The sequence below is a fragment of the Botryllus schlosseri genome, chromosome 14 (genome assembly GCF_051294905.1).
Source record: "Botryllus schlosseri isolate E-star chromosome 14, Bs_hap1, whole genome shotgun sequence".
NCBI lineage: Eukaryota > Metazoa > Chordata > Ascidiacea > Stolidobranchia > Styelidae > Botryllus > Botryllus schlosseri.
Window position 1 is genome coordinate 15,657,385 of NC_137249.1, and position 19,008 is coordinate 15,676,392.

The window sequence follows — 19,008 nt, forward strand, 5'->3', positions numbered from 1 at the left end:
CCGGGGCACTCACATAAGAATGAAGACATTACAATTTGTGTGTGCGTCTCACAAATGGTTTTCTTTTAGTCTGCTACGTTTGGGCGACTACAGTATCTTTTGATTATATAGAAGGCGGGAGGTCACGAATTAACAACATACAATAAATTAATTATCACAACATACCAGATGCTATTATTATGAATTACGTGCCCCCAGCTCTACCGGTAAATTTGAATGAATAGCGATATAATGCAATTACCAATACTATGATGAAATTCAGTCATCAACTTGAAAACTGACCACCATGGGGCCCCAATACCCAGGGTTGTAATGACTCGAATCGCAATTATTTGTTGACTAGACTTGACTCGAGTCATTTTTTCAAATGCTTAAATTGACTCGACTTGAGTCAATTTTTGTATTGACTCGACTTGAACTCGAGTCATTTTGCATGACTTGAACCAAGTCATATGACTCGAGACTAGAACGGCCAAGACATACATTCCATGTCACTTCGAAGAATAGTAAAGTTTATTATTTTTATTTCGTCTATCAGTCCTGTTACATGGAAATAGGGCCGTAAATCGTGAAAACTGATGAAAATTACTATATTATGAATACGAGCCATTCTATACCACTCGAGCAGAGTTGAAAAAAGTGGGTTGAACCGGATTGATTTGAAAACTGATCTGTGAACATAACGACCTGGACTCGTACTCGAGTCAAATACTATGACTCGGACTCAACCCTATACTAGCTGACTTGGACTAGGACTTGACTCGGGGGTGAATTGAAAATGACTCGACCTGACTCGAGTCAAAACTATGAAAGCGATATTGACTTGTGACTCGGAACATTGTGACTTGGTTACAACCCTACCAATACCAATGTTTGGAGTGGGGGACGAATTGCTGTTTTGGTCCTGATTGTACCTACAACCCACGCTAACATGGTGTATAAGCGGATGGCTATGGCGACAGGTATAAATGTCGAGTGAAGAATTGTGAAATAACGATCGGCGCACGTTTCAACTAGAGTCGTATGAGAATAAGATAAAGTGAACTCAAAATTCTACCTTCCACTTAATACAGATACTGCAGGCTGCCGTTACGAGAAACGGCAAAGAACGGCTCGGTTATAATATAAATCAGCAGATGTTGATTATACCATCGTAATGTTTTATTTGACGAGTACACAATTTCAAATCTTTGTCCGGCGTACGTACAATACCTACGTATACTACATAGATAGATAGACCTGCTGCTCGCCAAGCAGCAACGGCCAAACTGCGTTTAACTAAGCATAACCAAACATCAATACATAAGTTACTATTAGAAACTAGGCAGAGTGGTGATTATTATCTTGCTGCGAAGTAGTGGCGTCAGGAGCGTATTGCTAACCTGATATACGACATAGCTTACACTGTTCTAACAATCACACAACAATGTACATCGGATATATATTTACTACGTGTGGATGGGATACGTCTTACGCAAGGGCGAGCAAAGCTAATACTTCTGACGTAATAATGAGCAGTGGCGTTTGAAAATCAACCGTCTGCGTTATCAATAACCTGGTAGAATATCTCTTCCTTGTTCACGAATGTTCGGTTATGTCAAATTCATTGTACAAATAAAAAGTAATCGTTCTTTCATGAAGAAATCGATTAGATATGTGAAGTAGTCGATTACGATTACGATTACTTTGGATTTTTTTCGAATGTAATCGATTGCGATTACGATTACTTGAAAATGGTGTAATCGTCGTAATCGATTACGATTACTAATCGCGATTACCCCATGTCTGGTATGTTCACTGTTCAGTTTTGAGTTCAATCTGGTCCAAACCACTTTTTTCAACTCTGCTCGAGGGATATAGAATGACTCGCATTCATAATATAGTATTTTCCTCACTTTACACAGTTTCTGGCCCTATTATGCAAACAGCAGTACTGATAGACGACATACCAATAATGTGGTAACTTTACTATTCTCTGAAGTTACAACAAAATGTCTGTCTTGACCGTTCTAGTCTCGAGTCAATACAAAAATTGACTGAAGCCGAGTCATTTTACGCATCTGAAAAATGACTTGAGTCAATTTGAGTCACGAAAATATCGCGACTCGAGTCGAGTCATGACTTGAGTCATTACAACCCTGGGAACATAATTCTTCATCTAAAGTCATGCTCATGTCACACGGTTAAGACTAATTCAGGTTTTTGCGGGTTAGCTTCGAGCGAGTCGATTGCTAGTGATTACTTTGTTGAAGCATCCTGTTATTTTGTGACCTCCGGTAAAGGTTGTCGTTACTTGAGAGATATTGAAATCGCTCTCACGAACCAGACCAAACTAAAGGAAACACGGGCTCATGAGTCAAATGCGATTCCAAATTCTCATTTCTTCATGGGGTGTAATGTTTTGTTCTGTGAGTTGCATTTATATCGCAGGGCTCAGATTGCAAGGACAGGACTATCAGGCTTCAGCGATTTCGGCATTAAAACATAACAATATCGAAGGTTTCGGCACACCACTTGACTAAAGCCTCCTCACCGCCTCAAGCCAGGCTAGTAAAATACTGTTCTTTAATAATTGCGAATACAGTCAGATTCTGCTCTGTAAATTAAACGTAGTTTTTATTTTTTGGGGGGGAGGGGTCCACATTAAAATCAATAAATCTAGTGACACTAAAGCGCAAAGAAAAATTTAAAGCTAAATAAACCTGCCTAAAAAAACTCTACTTCATGTTAATTTTAAAAATGGGCTGTGGGGTTTGGCCTTTTCGTAATCTGGCCACGCCTGTGCCTCAAGCGGATTGTCACCAGTTTGCATCATATCACCACTTTTAGTCACAGTTTACTTGTTTTAAGAGTTACAGTAGTTAAGGCTTGTTTGCTACTGCTTTGGTAAGTTGTGTCTTGAGGAAAGTGTATTTTCATAATTGTGTTGTATAGTTAGCCTTGAAGATTAACTTCATAATTTTCAAAGCAAAACAATCACACTTCTGGAACTGAAAATCCAGACATCACTGTTTTTCGTTGTACCGTAGTTTTACAAAAATTAGGTATGAGCCGGTCAGTTTTTGGGTCACCAAGGCAAGTGACGGTCTTTTTTATTAGTATATCGTGGTATCAAAAAGTGGGTGACAAAGAGCAAGTGTCAGCGCCCCTGACCTATATGGTAGTGAGATCAATTGGATGTCTATAAGATCACCAATAAAGCAAACACTTTGACACCTGTTGCAAAAATGTCCCATCATGTAGATAAATTGAGAAATATGAAAATTCCATACTTGTATGCCGTAGGTCCACCGCATACGTTTTGAATAATATGGTCCTTTTGCATCTAAAGATCAAAACGAATTACCAGGACTTTATAATCATAATGTATAAAAAATAGTTCACCTACTTCAAGAATACTATTATTATTATTATCAATAAACAGTCAAAATATGAAGTAGTACAATCAGAATTGGCATGTCAACAGCATGGCGATTTCTCTACCAAGATCAGAATTCTGTTCTAACCTCTCACCATTTCTTTCATTTCTATTGATATTACATGGCCTTGACATTACAGTAGACTTCACTACAATAATCAAGTCTTCATTCGCGCTCACAAACTTTTCTGTATCAGCACTGCATCTGATTACAAATAAAGTGAATTTGTAAGAATATATAATGTACCTTGAATTTGAACTTGTTACTTGGATCCAATGTATCATCCTCTGTAGAATATAAACAAATTACTATTTGAAGAAGAATGTTTGTTAAAAACAGAGGTGCTAGAGGTCTTGACACTCCATGTAGGATATTTGCCAACTGTAACAAGCATAGTATGCGGACAGTAGCCTACATCATTACAGTACACGAGTACAGTAGACCTATATCATAAATAAGAGTAGCCCACCAATTATTGGCTAATAAAATTCTACTCTTTCAGAAGTATGATGACACTGGGGGCGCACCAGAGCTCCAAGCTAGTTTGAGTGCTAGGATAAGAAGAACAAAAGAGGACATAATTTAGAAATGTGACATAAGAGAGGCGAAAGTAATCATCAGCTAAACAGTGATGATCAAGAATACTAATTAAACAGGGGCACTATGCTCTGTATAAGTTGTCTTAAATTGAATTGAAAGTCAGAAAAAATTGAAATGTATTGATAATGAACTGAGCAGTGTGCATACAGTTAGTAGAGACTGCCCTAGTTTGCACACAATGACAAAGATACTAAATCAGTGGTTCCCAACGTGGGCGATATCGCCCCCCAGGGGGCGATTTGTCGGTCCAGGGGGGCGAAAATAGCCAAGGGGGCGATAGGGGGGCGAAAACGGACGAAGGGGGCGATAGGGGGGCGATGGCGCGTTGAAATGGCTATATTGGCGTCCATGACCGTAACTGCCACAGATAAACCCCCAATTGGGATGGGGGGCCTGAGCTCTAAGGGGGCCCACAATATTTTCGCGAATTAACATTAATTATAGAGTATTATTTTGGAAATTTAAACAAATTTTTCAAAAAATTTTGCGCTGCGCGCCATTTCCTGGTCACATATTTGTTACTTATTGGATACCCTTCCTCCAAGAAATAATACGCACGAGGTATAGAAATGGGCATCTCGGCGTCAGCTATTATCACACCATGACGCACCAAGACATATGTAGTTTCAGGCCATGTAACATGCGAGAAGAATGCCAGAACGAGAAAACCTTGGCGGAAAAGGCCTGCCTTTATGCTGACCGACGTCGATATATATACGATATACATATATGTTTAATTGTCCTTAGGCGCCTAAATGGCTGGCGCCAAATCTCCCTGTCCTGGCAATCAGAACCCCACAAAAAAATGCCATCTCGCAGAGAAAAATTAATTGCCAGTGCAGAAATACCAATTTGAAATCGTGTGAATCTTTTAGTTCAGTACGTATGGGCGATTTGAATGTCTTTTGACATAGCAGACAGGCCACGAAATGTCATTACGTAACGGAGTCCGCCCGAATATGTTCAAATATCATTTACGGACCCTACATTTTCTAAGATACCTCACTCAGCTTTACTGGTAAATCTAGATACATGAGGAGAGAGAGGATAAAAAATTGACAGCAATATATATGCAATTCCCGATCATATTGACCGATTTAATCATAAATGACATAATTTTTTCGCGCTCCGCGCGAATTAAACCAATTAACTGAAGAGTCAAACAATTTGTGCTGAGAAGTAGCGGCAAAGAGGTATCGGGGAAGTTGGATCTGAGGGGTGCAGAAGTTTGCTTTATTGTCCTATGGAGGGGGTCAAGACCAACGTATTGGGGAAGGGGCTGACGAAGTGCTGTTACGATTATTTGGGAATCAAGTCGGAGAAATCACCTTTTTGTTAGTCAACTCACCAAAATTTAGCTGGAAAACTGAAATTTCGAGGCCGAGCCGAAATTTTGACCCTTTTTCTTGGTCAACTCGCCGGTGATTTCAGTCTGTATACCCATTTTTCGGTCCCCAATATTTGGGGGGCGATGATCGGTGTGGAGTTTGAAAAGGGGGCGATGAGCCGAAAAAGGTTGGGAACCACTGTACTAAATGATCTTGAATGATACAAAATAGGTGACCCAATACCGTGATGTCTTGAAGCTGGATTCAAATTTATCATATTACAATGATAAAAGTTTGCGAGAAACAATTTGGTGGAGAGAACTTTTGAATGTAAATACCGTACAAACTGAATCTTCGCAAATTAAATAACAATAAACTGCACAGGATTCAATGAATCGGATTTCGGAAGGTACAATCCTGCGCTGTTACATGGCTTACCAAAGTCAGAGTAGGTAGTAGGGGACTCTGCTGGAGATCCGTAAGGAGAAACTTTTCCATCTGAAACTGTTTCTAGTTTTGGGGCCTTGGATGCTTTAATAAATGCCGGGACAGTTGCGGGCTTCTTGACTTTCTCTTTCTGTTTCTGTCCCTTTGAATGGAAAGCACGGAACTCCTAGATGAAAACCAGATACGTTGATGTAACGGAGAAATGAACAAATTCATCATAATATTTTTCATTCACGTAATGATTTTTTAATTGCGGTTCACAAGAAGACTGCATTTTTCTTTATTTAATGAAATTATCGGGCCGCATGCCATGCCATGCCTTTCCAATTCCATAGGCAGAATTCTTTCTACCACTTTTGTCACAAAGTGGCAGGGTATCACTTGAAATCAGCAAATACATTATGCACAAAACTGCAATTTAGGGCTGTTGCTTTACCGTTATTATACTTTCCGTCAATTGTTTTCTGGCTGTGCGCATTAGGGTTGTTCAAATATAACCCTTTTCCCGGATTCCGGGGAGTCACTGATTAAATCGGTAGGTTTTGTGGAGTGGTTCCGTGAACCCACTAACCGCGGATTTCGGAAGAAGATGACTAAAAAATCAGAAAGGTGATAGCCTGATTTCCTGTTGAAGTGCAATTATTAGTGCTCGTATGATATGTGTCGCTATTGTGACCTGTGGTGAGCATCGGAAATGAAACAAAATAAAATGAAGTTTTATAGTTAGAGTTTCAGCATTGGCCTTTCATGGACTCCTTAAAACTAGACTTTTGGAACCTAGTTTGAGAATCTCTGAATGTTAAATGTCTTACCTCTGGATTTATTGTTCGGTTAATATTCAGCAGGTTAGTTGGGATATCAAACATGGAGTCGTGATATCTGGACGGCTTGCGTTTCCTCCGGCCCAAGCTATCTTCAGAGGGAGGTGATACATCACCTTCACTCAGCTTTTCGTCAACATCTGAACAATGGATAAACAATAAATGCAAAAGATTTGACTACTGCTTCAATAAATCCGATATTTTGATGACATAATAATCTGAGGATTGAATGTCAATCAGTTGCACGCAGATTTGGGGCCAAAACAGTTATGCTTAGAAACTTAAAAGCATGTGAAGTAGCATTTGAGAGCAATTAGCATCAAAATATTTGTCAGATTGCTCAAAGTTTGATGCTAATGCTATCTCATAATACAATAATTGTTAAGCGCTAACAAGTCAACACCAAATTTCATAAACAGAAATATAGGTTATTGGACAGAGACAGATTCATTTACATACATTGAAGCAGGCCAAGTATAGAATTACTGGTTTGAGTTGGGAGAGTGGGAGTTGTCGGTACACCTACCGTATGTCACTTGGAAACCGTGAGACAAAAATAGTGATATTCATAATTAGCAGAAGAAAGCAAAATAGTAATAAAGGTTGTAAAAGAGCAGATACTTTATCAGAGAGAGAGAGAGAGAGAGAGAGAGAGAGGTAGAAAGTTTACGTAGGCAGTGCCATGGATATGAAAATCTTTGGTACAGAAAATTGAACCTGTATGGCCAAAAGAACCATGGTGGTAGCAACAGCAGTGGTTCTGTCCCTAAAAAATCGTGCCCCAATATTGTCAAATAGTTAACATTCAAAATAAATATACAGTTGGGGTACCACGAAACGGAAAGTCATTCTGGAATCTGGATGTGGATACCCATTCAGCCGATTCAGGTTTGAGTACACATTTGCGAATGCTGAAAACCACTTTAACAAGGTGTGAGGTAGAGAGACTCAACCATCAATTTTAATCAAATATGTCATTGCAGTAGCCTACTGACATGGTACCAGTTTTACTTGCGTGGTCTTGTTTGTTTTGACTTTCACTGTCCCCTAAACATAATTTGAAGTCAAATCAGTCAGTTTCTGGAAACTACTGGAAATAACTCACGTACATGATCGGTTGGATAGATTTCTTTTTATTAGACAAATCGCCAAACAACTGCCTGAAATTGGATGGAGCATCTTGAAATTAAACTCCGTTGTTTATCAGAACGAAGCATTAGTTTATGAATGGGTTATATGGCGTTTGAAATCTAATGAAAATAATCATTATTACTGTTGTGGAAGACTTTGAAGTTTCGCCACAACGAAAATCAATCCCAATCTAAAGATCGTAAGGCATTTAGTCATTACACAGAGGGTTCTGCGCCAGCATTAGGATCTTTCACCCACACCACATGCTAAGAACCAATATTCTTCAGGATTTGTTGCTCATCAATGATCGCCTATGATAAATTATCCAAATTTATCAAGTTATTACCCGTGAATGAAAATCACGTTTGGGATTTAGAAATATTACTATACATTTTAATTTATGCATGACTGATTATATCCCACTTTAATACGGCCGAGAAATCATTGCATTACATCAAGCATATCTTGTAAATTTCGATAAAGTAATCACCTAGGTCAGGTGTTAACGCTACTCAAATGGTAATATTTTCGGTACTTTGCTTCTGACAGACGTGATCAAAGTAGTCATCGATGGTAAGCCTACTCGAGTTAAAGTAGCATAGTAAACTCTAAAAAGTCTAGGCCTAGTTTTGCCTAGTCGAAGTAGAAATAGTCTATAACGCAACCAACTGAGTAGGTATTACAAGTGGGCAAAACCTACTTGAGTTATCCTAGTTAAAACGTAGAAGTACTTCGTCACTGATCACCGCAGGTTTATGGAGCGTTAAATGTAGATGCCGCCTATCAATACACATTCGCAAACTGTAAACTTGAGATTAATGACACTACCGCTGTATTTTTACGTATTTGCATTGATGTTCTTCATTCTTCCCAATCGCCTTTAGAATTTTCTAAATGTCTCAACTGTTTTATAGCCCATATTATGTGTCTGATGCCAGTTGATATCTCCGGTAAATTTGAAACTAAAACCCGAAACATAATACGCACTAAAAAGGCGATTATTTATTTGTCCTGTGGCACAACTACAACATTGGTAGATCAGCGGGAGTGGGAAGTTACGATTTGTGATCGTGAAGTTATACGCCATGTCAATCTTGTCAATAAAGGCAACCATTCGCGCAAGACCGCGACCTTTATAAGGAGAGGTGCACTGCACTGCACACTGCACGCACTAAATTCGGCAATCGTTTTTTTGCTCCGTGTGCTCCGAGCATGTCCGAGCCACTGCGCAGACTCGAGTCGATTCAATATCAGGAAGTAAACATCATGTACGATGTACTGTACAAGTGTACAGTTACGTATGCTCCTTTTGTACGGTATGTGCCAATTGCACCGATGGAAGCCGATAATTATCTTACTGACATGTTCCTTCGATGCTTATAACTAATTACCGCACCTTCAATCTCTGGTAGCGCGATTCCAGACTCTTCGGGGATTGCCTCTGAAACTAAACTATCCTCCGGTCCTATATCTTGGCCGACAAAAATATCGATCTCGTCGCCGTCAGCATTTGGGACAACGCCTCGTTGAGAAATGTCATTTTGTTGGGCGGGTATGTCGACGATCGCAACTGAAGATAACGCAAACTCGTTATTTGAAATCATGCACTATACTACCTCCAACTAATCGCCTTACCATCATGGCGCTCGGTGGTTGTAAGATCGAAATCTTGCAAACACGCGTCTTCCCCTGCGGATTCTCTGAAAAAAAATAAGAAATTTTAACAATACTATAAATATATTCAGTCGTTGGTAGTGTCATTTAACACAGCGCAGCGTCTAGAGACGCACGTAAATGTAACCTTGGGCAGATGATGGGTGTGATGAAAGTTTTGCAGACATCAATTGATGATAGGGATTGACAGTTACTGTTAAATGGTCAAACGGTTCATTATTACTCTGTGACTTATAGTCGACACTCAATACTGGCTAATTGGCATCACCTCGCTTCAAATATCTACCTAGCTACCCATCAATATATCCGGTGGGCACCTCGCTCGGGACTGATCAGGTAGAGTACATTTTCAGTAAAGGTCAGGTGTGCGCTAAATTGAGTTTATTGGATCGAAACAGCTTGAACTATAAGAAGCCAGAAAAACTTTGGTGATGCGAAAAGCATCGCTGACGTGGGTTTTGTCATGCGAGTTAATAATACTGCTGCTTGAAACTGAAGCTCACGGTTCTGGGTTTTACAACAAAGTGATGCGTATTACATGATTGTAGTCTCTTCAACTACCCTACAAATACTAAATAACAAAGTTCACTAACGCTATGTCATCGGTCATCGCTAGATATCAATGGTAAATCGGTCGGTGCAGTGTAAAGCTATGCGCACTGCGCAGTTGTCGTTGACCTCCTGCTGTAGCTTTGAACAAGGCTCAGGGGCCTAGGGATAAAGCTTGACTTGAAGCTTCGATGGCATCAGACGGCAATACAATACAATAAAAATCGGTGAGCAGTGGCCCTACTTCAAATAGCACGGTCTATTTCCTACGAGCACATGCAGAGAAAATAACCAGGAGCGTCTTCTCCCGCGCAGCTCTTTTTACCGAAACTATACAATAACGAACGAAAGAATGCAGACTTGAAGACGAGCATTCGTAAACATTCTTCAGTCGAGTTGACTTCTTGACTATCGAATATTATACTCGGCGCGCTGTCGGTCTCTAGTTACTTCATACTGTCGTAAGCTCACTATATAGCTACATATTATGCATACACGACGAGGGGCATGTCAGCAGGTGTTAGGTCGGAGTCACTCAGTCGTATTCGCTGACACCAATTGGCAGGGAGTAGGTCTACTTGATCATCGTCGAACGCAGTGCTAATTTCACAGCTTTGGCCTGTAATATCTCATGATTTTTTTTGAAATATATATGTCCGGAAACGACGTTATGGTTGAAATGGTCCAGTTTATCACACAGCCGCCACTCGGGAAGTGGCGGTCGAATCGGTAATTTCTGAATCTATCAATTTCCAGATATTCCCTGATAAAACAGATTTTTTTTGCCCATTGGGCTGAGAGTCGCTGAGACAAAACCTGGCAAGTTGATGCAGAATGGAAATTTGAAGTCGTCATTGTGATTTGTGACGTGCATGATATACGTGTTGCCACTTCGTGAGTGACCCGAGGATATCGGCCTATAGTGCAAATGACCAATACAGTCGAGCACCATAATAATTAATACACACACTTATCGTGAATAGGGCTGGGCATAATCATTCGAGTACTCGAATATGAATCGAGAATTAATTTTAATGATTCGAGTCAAGTAGTGAAAGACGACATTTTCGAGTACTGAAATGCTAAGTGCTACTAATCATCCACAAATTCACAATTCGCGATAAAATAATCATGTGGTCAGATGTCAACTACCATTTCGTGCCAGACCGATGGGCTACATTTATTTAGCGATTCCTCGTCCCGTCAACATCACACCCTGTGCTAGGCCATTTGTACAGATGGCAAATAAGATGGCAGAACCATTTGACAATTTTACAATCTTTGGTACTGAGCAGCACAGGTATTTCCCTGGACGTCTCAACGTTCAGCCAATGACTAGGTAATCAGAATGGTCTGCACTGTACACAACGCGCTATCTCTCGTACAATGCTATTTTTTAGATCCACAATTGGGCCGATTGCAATTCCCTTCCGCGGATTGAAAGGGAAGCCTGGGCAGGGTATTACACAGCACCGTAACTGCCGCACCCCAAACCCCCCAATTGGGGGGGGCGAGCTCGATGGGGGGCCCAAAATTATTTCCTGAATTAGCATAAATCATAGAGTATTTTTTGAAAATTTATGCAATTTTTTCAAAATTTTTTCGCGCTGCGCGCGAATTCACGTAGCCGTTTATCTTTCTTATTGGGTATTGGGCCATTACCGCGCCACGACCCACCAAGACATACAATCAAGTTTTAGGCCATATAACATGCGACTCCAAGAAGTGTGCCAGAACGATTGGCAGCGAGAAAAGCTTGGCCGAAAAGGTCTATGCCCTTATGCAGATCAAAGACTTCGCTATATATACAAAATACATATAGGTTTAATTGTCCATAGGCGCCTAAATGACTGGCGCCGAATGTTCCTGTCTTTGCAATCTGAACCTCACAAGACAAATACCATCCCGTTGGGAAAAATTTTATGCCAGTGAAGAAATACCAATTTGAAATCGTGTGCTTCTCTTAGTTTAGAAGCCTACGTTTGGGCGGTTCTATATTTTTTGATATAGCAGACTGGAAGTCACGAAATAACATCATGTAACGAAGTCATTTCAACGGTTCCGCCCGCCCGAAGATGTTTAATCATTATTTACGGGCCCTCCCGTTTTCAAGACACTTCACTCAGCTCTACCGGTAAATCTAATTACGTGAGTAGAGAGGACAATAAATTGATGGCATATTATATATGCAGTCGCCGATCTGATTTACCGATTTTATCATAAATTATCGAAAATTTTCGCGCTTCGCGCTGGCTCTCAGTACAGTACGGATAATTTCGTGACAAACGCGAACAATGTGATGGGGGGGGGGCGTTTTATCACCCTATGGCAGCCCAAGACCCACGTTTTTGGGGGCCTGACGAGGTGCTGTTTCGCTCCTGCCAACGGGTAGACGCCCGAAGATTTTTAATTATTATTGAGTGGTCCTACCTTTTCAAACACACCTCACTCAGCTCTACCGACAAATCTGATTTCGTGAGTAGAGAGGACAATATATTGATAGCATATTATATATGCAGTCGCCGATCTGATTGAGCGATTTTATCATAAATTATCGAAAATTTTCTCGCTTCGCCCTGGCTCACAATACAGTACGGGTAATTTCGTGACAAACGCGAACAACGTGATGGGGGGGGGTCGTTTTATCACCCTATGGGATCCCAAGACCCACGTTTTGGGGGGCCTGACGAGATGCTGTTTTGCTCCTGCCACCGGGTATACGCCCGAAGATGTTTAATTATTATTGAGTGGTCCTACCTTTTCAAACACACCTCACTCAGCTCTACCGGCAAATCTGATTACGTGAGCAGAGAGAAGATAAAAATTGATAACAATGTATGCAATTCCCGATCATACTGACCGATGAAATCATGAATACTAGAAATTTTGCGCGCTTAGGCGACAAAAGCTGATTCACTAAAGAAAATCCCAATGAATATGATGAATAGTGGTAAACAGTGTATCGCCAGAGGGGGGTCTGGGGGGCGAAGCCCCCCAGACGTTCGGTCTATAACACTATGGGGGGCCCAAGACCAAAGTTTTTTGGGGGGGGCTGACGAAGTGCTGTTACGGCCCTGGTATTACATAATAGGTAATAGTCTCCAATAATATTATGAAAAAGGCCTTATTCAGATCTAGCGGGAATAATAATTTTACACCCCTAATTTTGACACTTGACACTAGAATTTTGGAAAACAACCAAAAGCAGACTCCGAACCATAGATTTTCATGATCCGTGACCCCGAAATCGTCGATTTTAAGTAGGGCACATCAACTTGCACAACATAAACGGTAGGGTTACCATATTTTGAGATCAAAAATTATGAAAGCACTAGTACCGGAAAAGGAAACTGGCGAAATGAAAATTTTTCGACCGATAGCACTGTGTTGACTAAAAAAAGTCATCACTTTAACTCGACTCCCGAATTACCCGCTTTATACGTTACTTTTGTGGTGTTGACTTGAAAAAGTCATCTTTCCCCTCTCTACTCCCGAAATACCCGCCGCGCCGTATTTTTCGTTGATTGTCTTCCCAACTTTGGCGTTTGCTGCGTCGGAGTCAAGTTTTTGATGGCAATTTAGCAGGGTTGTAATGACTCGAGTCATGACTCCACTTGGACTCGAGTCATTGCGCATGACTCGAACCAAGTCATATGACTCGAGACTCAGACGGCCAAAACTGACATTTCGTTGTAATTTCGGAGTGTAGTAAAGTTACCACGCTACTGGCATTTCGTCTATTGGTACTGGTACTGATACATGAAAATGAGACCAGAAACTGGTAGAAGTGAGGGAAATTAGTATATTATAAATGCGAAGCATTCGACATCACCAAACAGAGTTATAAAAAGTGGGTTTAACAACACTTTAACTTGAAACTGACCAGTCAACACAATGACTTGGACTCGGACTCGAGTCCTAATACCATGACTCGGACTCGACCCTCTGCTCGATGACTTGAACTCGGACTTGACTGGGTGGTAAATTGAAAATGACTCGACTTGACTCGAGTCAAAACCATAAAAGTGAGATTGACTTGTGACTTGGTTAGAACCCTGCATTTTAGACCAATAGTAACTTTAACCTGACTCCCGAATTACCCGCATTTTTACGAAACTCTGACGTTCGCTGCATCGAGGTCGAGTTTTTGATGGCATTCTAATACTTTTTCTAGAAAACGAGGCCAAATTCCCCCACAAAAAATGACATTTAGGCGTCCTCCGAGGACACTTCCAATTTATTGAAAAGAGAGGACAAATCCTCCTAAAAGAGAACATATGGTAACCCAAATGAAGAGTCGATCTGTCAACTGACATCAAAATAAAGGTTTGAATTTCCAGCTTGACCCAATTTGCCAATAAACAACAATATTATTTTGCTGCACTCCAACAAGCATCCAGTGTGTTGCATATGTGCATAGTTAATAGTTATCAGTGTACAATACACAGAACTTATAGACACGATAATGGGGGTAATAGGCTATCGGTGCTATCCCGACAGACAGACTGTATAGAGTCACGTGTACCTGTTTGATGCAGGTGTGATCAGACTAGTTGACCTTCACGGTCGTATCGATCATTCCTGTCTGATACCAAATACTGTGCAGTGTGCATGCACATTGCACAATTGCAAATTTGCACAATGCACATATTCTGTACCCCCATCATTGCCGTCAGTTTGTTACGGATTTTGGTTGAATGAAAATAAAGATCTCTCTCTGTCGACCCTGAACCTATCATTTACATTTGCGGTAAAATAGTAGGTCAGAGAATATTGAAATTATACCGATGATAGCCAGGGCGAGGTCCCAGTCGAGGTACTACATGGCGGTTATTCTTCAGGAACTAAAATATGATCTCATCGGGCGCTGGTACGCCTGTCAAATCGTCGAATCCCGCCAATAATTAGGATCACTTTGTAACAATTATATTGTCAACTGTTCTTACTCATGACAATTACTTCGTGTCGATTTGAGCACTATTCTTGTACCTAAATATGTGGTGCTTGAGGTACGAAGTAACAGTTATGATGCTTGGACTAATTCTATATTAACACCGCATCCATATTTGCAAGCGCTCGCATCCAACTTACATATTGAAAATTATCAACGGCGACATTGGTGATTTGACGTTAATAACATAGATGCCAGGCCTGATGTCTTGTACAAGGTATTGTACATGGACCAGTTTACTGGTGGAATCCTTACTCAGTAGAGTGCCAGACAATTAAGGAAACGCGATTTCACACAATTGGCAGGAACTATGCCTACTTGCAAGGAAAGTTAGTTCATGGGCGAGGCATCTATTTCGACAGCTGTATGTCGGTTTGATATCGTGGCTCCCCGTCTGGAAGTTACGAATGCATGTCCAGCCGGCAGCACTTAAAATTATATCACTCATAGTCAGAGGATCCGTTTATTGTTTGACACCAGTGTCACACAGAGCTAGTGCTTGATTCGGAGCCTTATCGTGTCAGAACGTCTCAGTGATGTACTATAACTAAGGTTATGTCAATCTGCATGAACTCAAAACGATTCGGTCATATTCGAGATGTAAACTCCTTGAGTGAAATCCTAAAATGTTATTATGTGATAAATAGGGAGGCGGAGAGATGTTGGTAACTTTCGAAGTACTTGCGAATTTGGCACCCATCAATCCGGTCAGATGAACGCACTGTGGCGTTCTATCTGCCGATCACAAGTCCGACGAGGGTGAGCCCACTAAGCATTCGATTCTCTACTAGTTGTATCATGGCAGCTCCACCCTCTTTTGAATAACTGATTTTCCGATGTCACATCGGAATCGTGGCGTACATTTTCAGTTCGACTCTAAAAATGTTTCACTCAAATAGCTGCAGCCAGATAATGATTTCTCATGCAGTCGTTTGAATATGATGACAACGGTAAGCTAGCCGAATACTAACATATTATTTACGTATACAATATCTGTTGCATATAGTAATACGCTTCAGAAAATACGACTGTTTTGATAACATTGTCTCAAGCTCCATCACGGCTCTATCCCAGAGTCAATGCTCATGGGATATTTCTTTAGCTGTAAAGACATGATAATGAATGAAAGAAAGTTATCTGCTCACATAGTTTCTTCCTGGATAGGACACTCCTTTTCTGACATCTCCGTTCGATAATACGGGGTCCTTCAAAAATCAATATCATGAATAACAGACTCTAATATACATTTGGCTGTATACGAAATCTGTAGGAATTCGAAATTGAGTTAGTGAATTGCGATAAGAGGAAGGTCATATTCATAAATTCTACTATTTGCATCCGGTCAAGACACACGGTGCGTTGTAGGAGAATGTCGAAATGACCGACTCCGGTCTATCAATGTAACATCCATCCCGACCTACCCATGTTAGTGGTGATATTATAATGCCCGATGTCACAGCGTTCGATCTTGATATCTCGACTGCTATTCTCTTGGTGCTTTCTCGCTCTTTTCATGTACTGCCTTATATTTCTACGTCATACCTGGGCTTTGGCGAAAATACGTCGTAATATAGGCGACTCAGGGGGGAGGAGCACAGATAAATATACGACAAGTCGAAACATGCGATAGCGGATACTCCAACAGCAGCTTTCGTGCTGATGGCAACGGATTAACCAATTGCTGGCTCAATCCTACAACAAACTTTTGAACAAATGAACTCGACGCGAACTCTACTTTTTGAAATTGCTTTATCGATATTAACGCAATAAATTGACGATCGCACCGAACAATACATTCATAGTCGCAATTTATTCATTCTGTGCAACCGAATCAGTGGCATAAAGTCTTAGGTAAAATGTTTTACGAAGGTCAGCAACCAAATTCCACTCTTGAGTATAGCTAACAAACTACGCTACAATATCCTCAGTACAACTCCGTTACTACCCAGCAACCGCTATTATGGCTGCCCTATTTTAGCAAAAGCGAGGTCTGTTCTATCTTACCTCGAGTAAATACAGAAAGCGCGGTTGTGCGTCCGGTGTGTCACACCCGAAAACCCACTGCGAATAGCGTAGCGATTTTCTAAAGAATTCCTACTTGATGTATCGCAGTATTACTGGCGGCGACGATCAGACTCTGTCAATTATATATTCATTCGAGACCTACCTCGCAGTTTAGATTTAATAGCTAGCGAACGTCTGTATTTCGCATACACCGCGCTGTTCAAATTCAAGATAATGATTTATTACATACGCTCTATGTAAGAGCCCGCTCCGACGTAGAAGATCAATATCCTAGTCCACAATATGTACTGATACCGAACAGCTCTCGGAGACGTATCAGGCAACGCAATTACGTCATCGACAGAACCGTCTATGCTTGGAGCACTCTTCACTCGTAGAACTGTGAAAATAACGAACGCACATCTGCGCTGACAAATACCACTGTCGGTCAGATACTTTGCGGAAGGCGCTTCTGATTTGCTCCGTTGACCTATTTCTAGAAAGAGATTAGATCGGTGCACATTCCCTGCGAGAATTCGCTCTCCAACATGCTTGTTGAAACTGGTTTCCTCAACTGCTACCGATGAGTCGGCGTTGGTCGTTACGGCTATGGACGTATTGTACAAAATAGGCACCCAGAATATTCAATGCCAACGTAAGACATTTTTTTATCCCAAATTGGGTGTACAAAACGACTACATGAGAAATATTACGAACACATGATACTACCAGTCCACAACGTCAGTTACAACGTTGGTACCGTAGTACGGTCTCGTGCTTTTGTACTCCCCTGCTCCGGCATCGTAAAATCTGCCCACACCAATAAAGCGGCGCATCCATGCACGAAATACCATCAGTACACATAACATAGGCTGAGCTAGTAAAAAATCTATGTTACACCACACCAAAGATATTTCCTTTGCGCTTGTCATGGTATAGAAAAACCGCCCCGAGGCAGTTTGTGTGGTGCATACCTCAATCATTCAAGAGACTCGTGTGTCGCAAGTACAACTCCGACACGAAATTCCATTTTAAAAATATCACATGGTGCAACTATGATGTGACTTATATTTATTGATATCATAGCGAACAATATAAATATAATCTGCATCAACACTACCCCTGCTGCAGCATTCGCAATCTCGTAGTGGAGCACACAGACCCAATATTGCGAAATGTGCGATTAATCGGTGCTATTCATCACTAGACCTTATGAGTCACGGTAACAAAACTAGAACGATTACACACTGAGACGTCTCGGTTGGGTAGGGTTGGAAGACCTCAGCGCTGGGATCGTAGATTACTTCGAATTCGTTCCATGCACAAGCACACGAGAAATCAGTGAGCGTGTGTGTGTGCACGCGCGCACTTACGCTCACTCAAGGAGTCCGGAGCACAATGGGTGATTATTTGCAGTCGCCTTTCTGAAATAACTTCATGGCTATATTCTTAAAGTCTCTATATCCAACTCGGCATAACATTTTAAATTATCATTAGCGGACGTAGCACTCCTACTCGCCTATAGTTGCCAATGTTTGAAACCATAACGAAAACGATACTGCATGAAAGCAAGCAATCAGACCGATCCCAACAGCTGGAGTTGTCAGCAAAGGAGTTCATTATGGTATGGAGTTGCAGTCCAATCGCATCAATTATGGTCATGGTCAGCCTATCGGGCGGTATGCGCGTGTTGTTGTCTTAGTATTCATGGTGTTTCGATTACTATAGTTATTTACACCAGGCTGATATTTCTTATTATGAATCCTAACATGCCGACTTATAGCACGGCCCACTGTCGTTATAGACTTTTGTAAGACACCGCTTACGCGGATACACGGGTAATTCACAAAGTTAAGTGGATTTGAGTTCTGATTCACTTTTTCAACGTACTCAAAAACCTTATTCGAATACAGCCCCAAACAGTCTGTTGTTTAGCACCGTAGACGAGTTCGTGATCTGCAAAGAGTTGCTTGACCAATCACGATCATCCGATACGCTCGTGCGTATCAATAATTCACACACCGCTCCAAATTATTCAGCTCGACATAGTTTGAAATGTTTGCTATAATAGTGGTGCTCGCAAT

At 41.0% G+C, this 19,008-nt stretch overlaps 1 protein-coding gene across 2 annotated transcripts in view; it reads right to left on the reverse strand.

The window, feature by feature from the left end:
- LOC145455825 (uncharacterized) overlaps positions 1-18,391 on the reverse strand; it is a 38,186-nt gene extending 19,795 nt beyond the window's left edge. Inside the window, exons 1-7 of one of the 2 annotated variants that reach the window (XM_080333841.1) lie at positions 16,066-18,391; positions 9,382-9,446; positions 9,143-9,316; positions 6,607-6,755; positions 5,786-5,936; positions 3,666-3,706; positions 3,273-3,325 (exon numbers count right to left, since the gene is read on the reverse strand). In XM_080333841.1, the coding sequence (XP_080189967.1) occupies positions 3,273-3,325; positions 3,666-3,706; positions 5,786-5,936; positions 6,607-6,755; positions 9,143-9,316; positions 9,382-9,446; positions 16,066-16,103 (671 nt within the window). In that variant the 5' untranslated portion in view covers positions 16,104-18,391. Of the gene's footprint in view, positions 1-3,272; positions 3,326-3,665; positions 3,707-5,785; positions 5,961-6,606; positions 6,756-9,142; positions 9,317-9,381; positions 9,447-16,065 lie in introns of both variants that reach the window. The other variant, XM_080333840.1, reaches the window with a different exon arrangement.
- Positions 18,392-19,008: the final 617 nt, after the last annotated feature.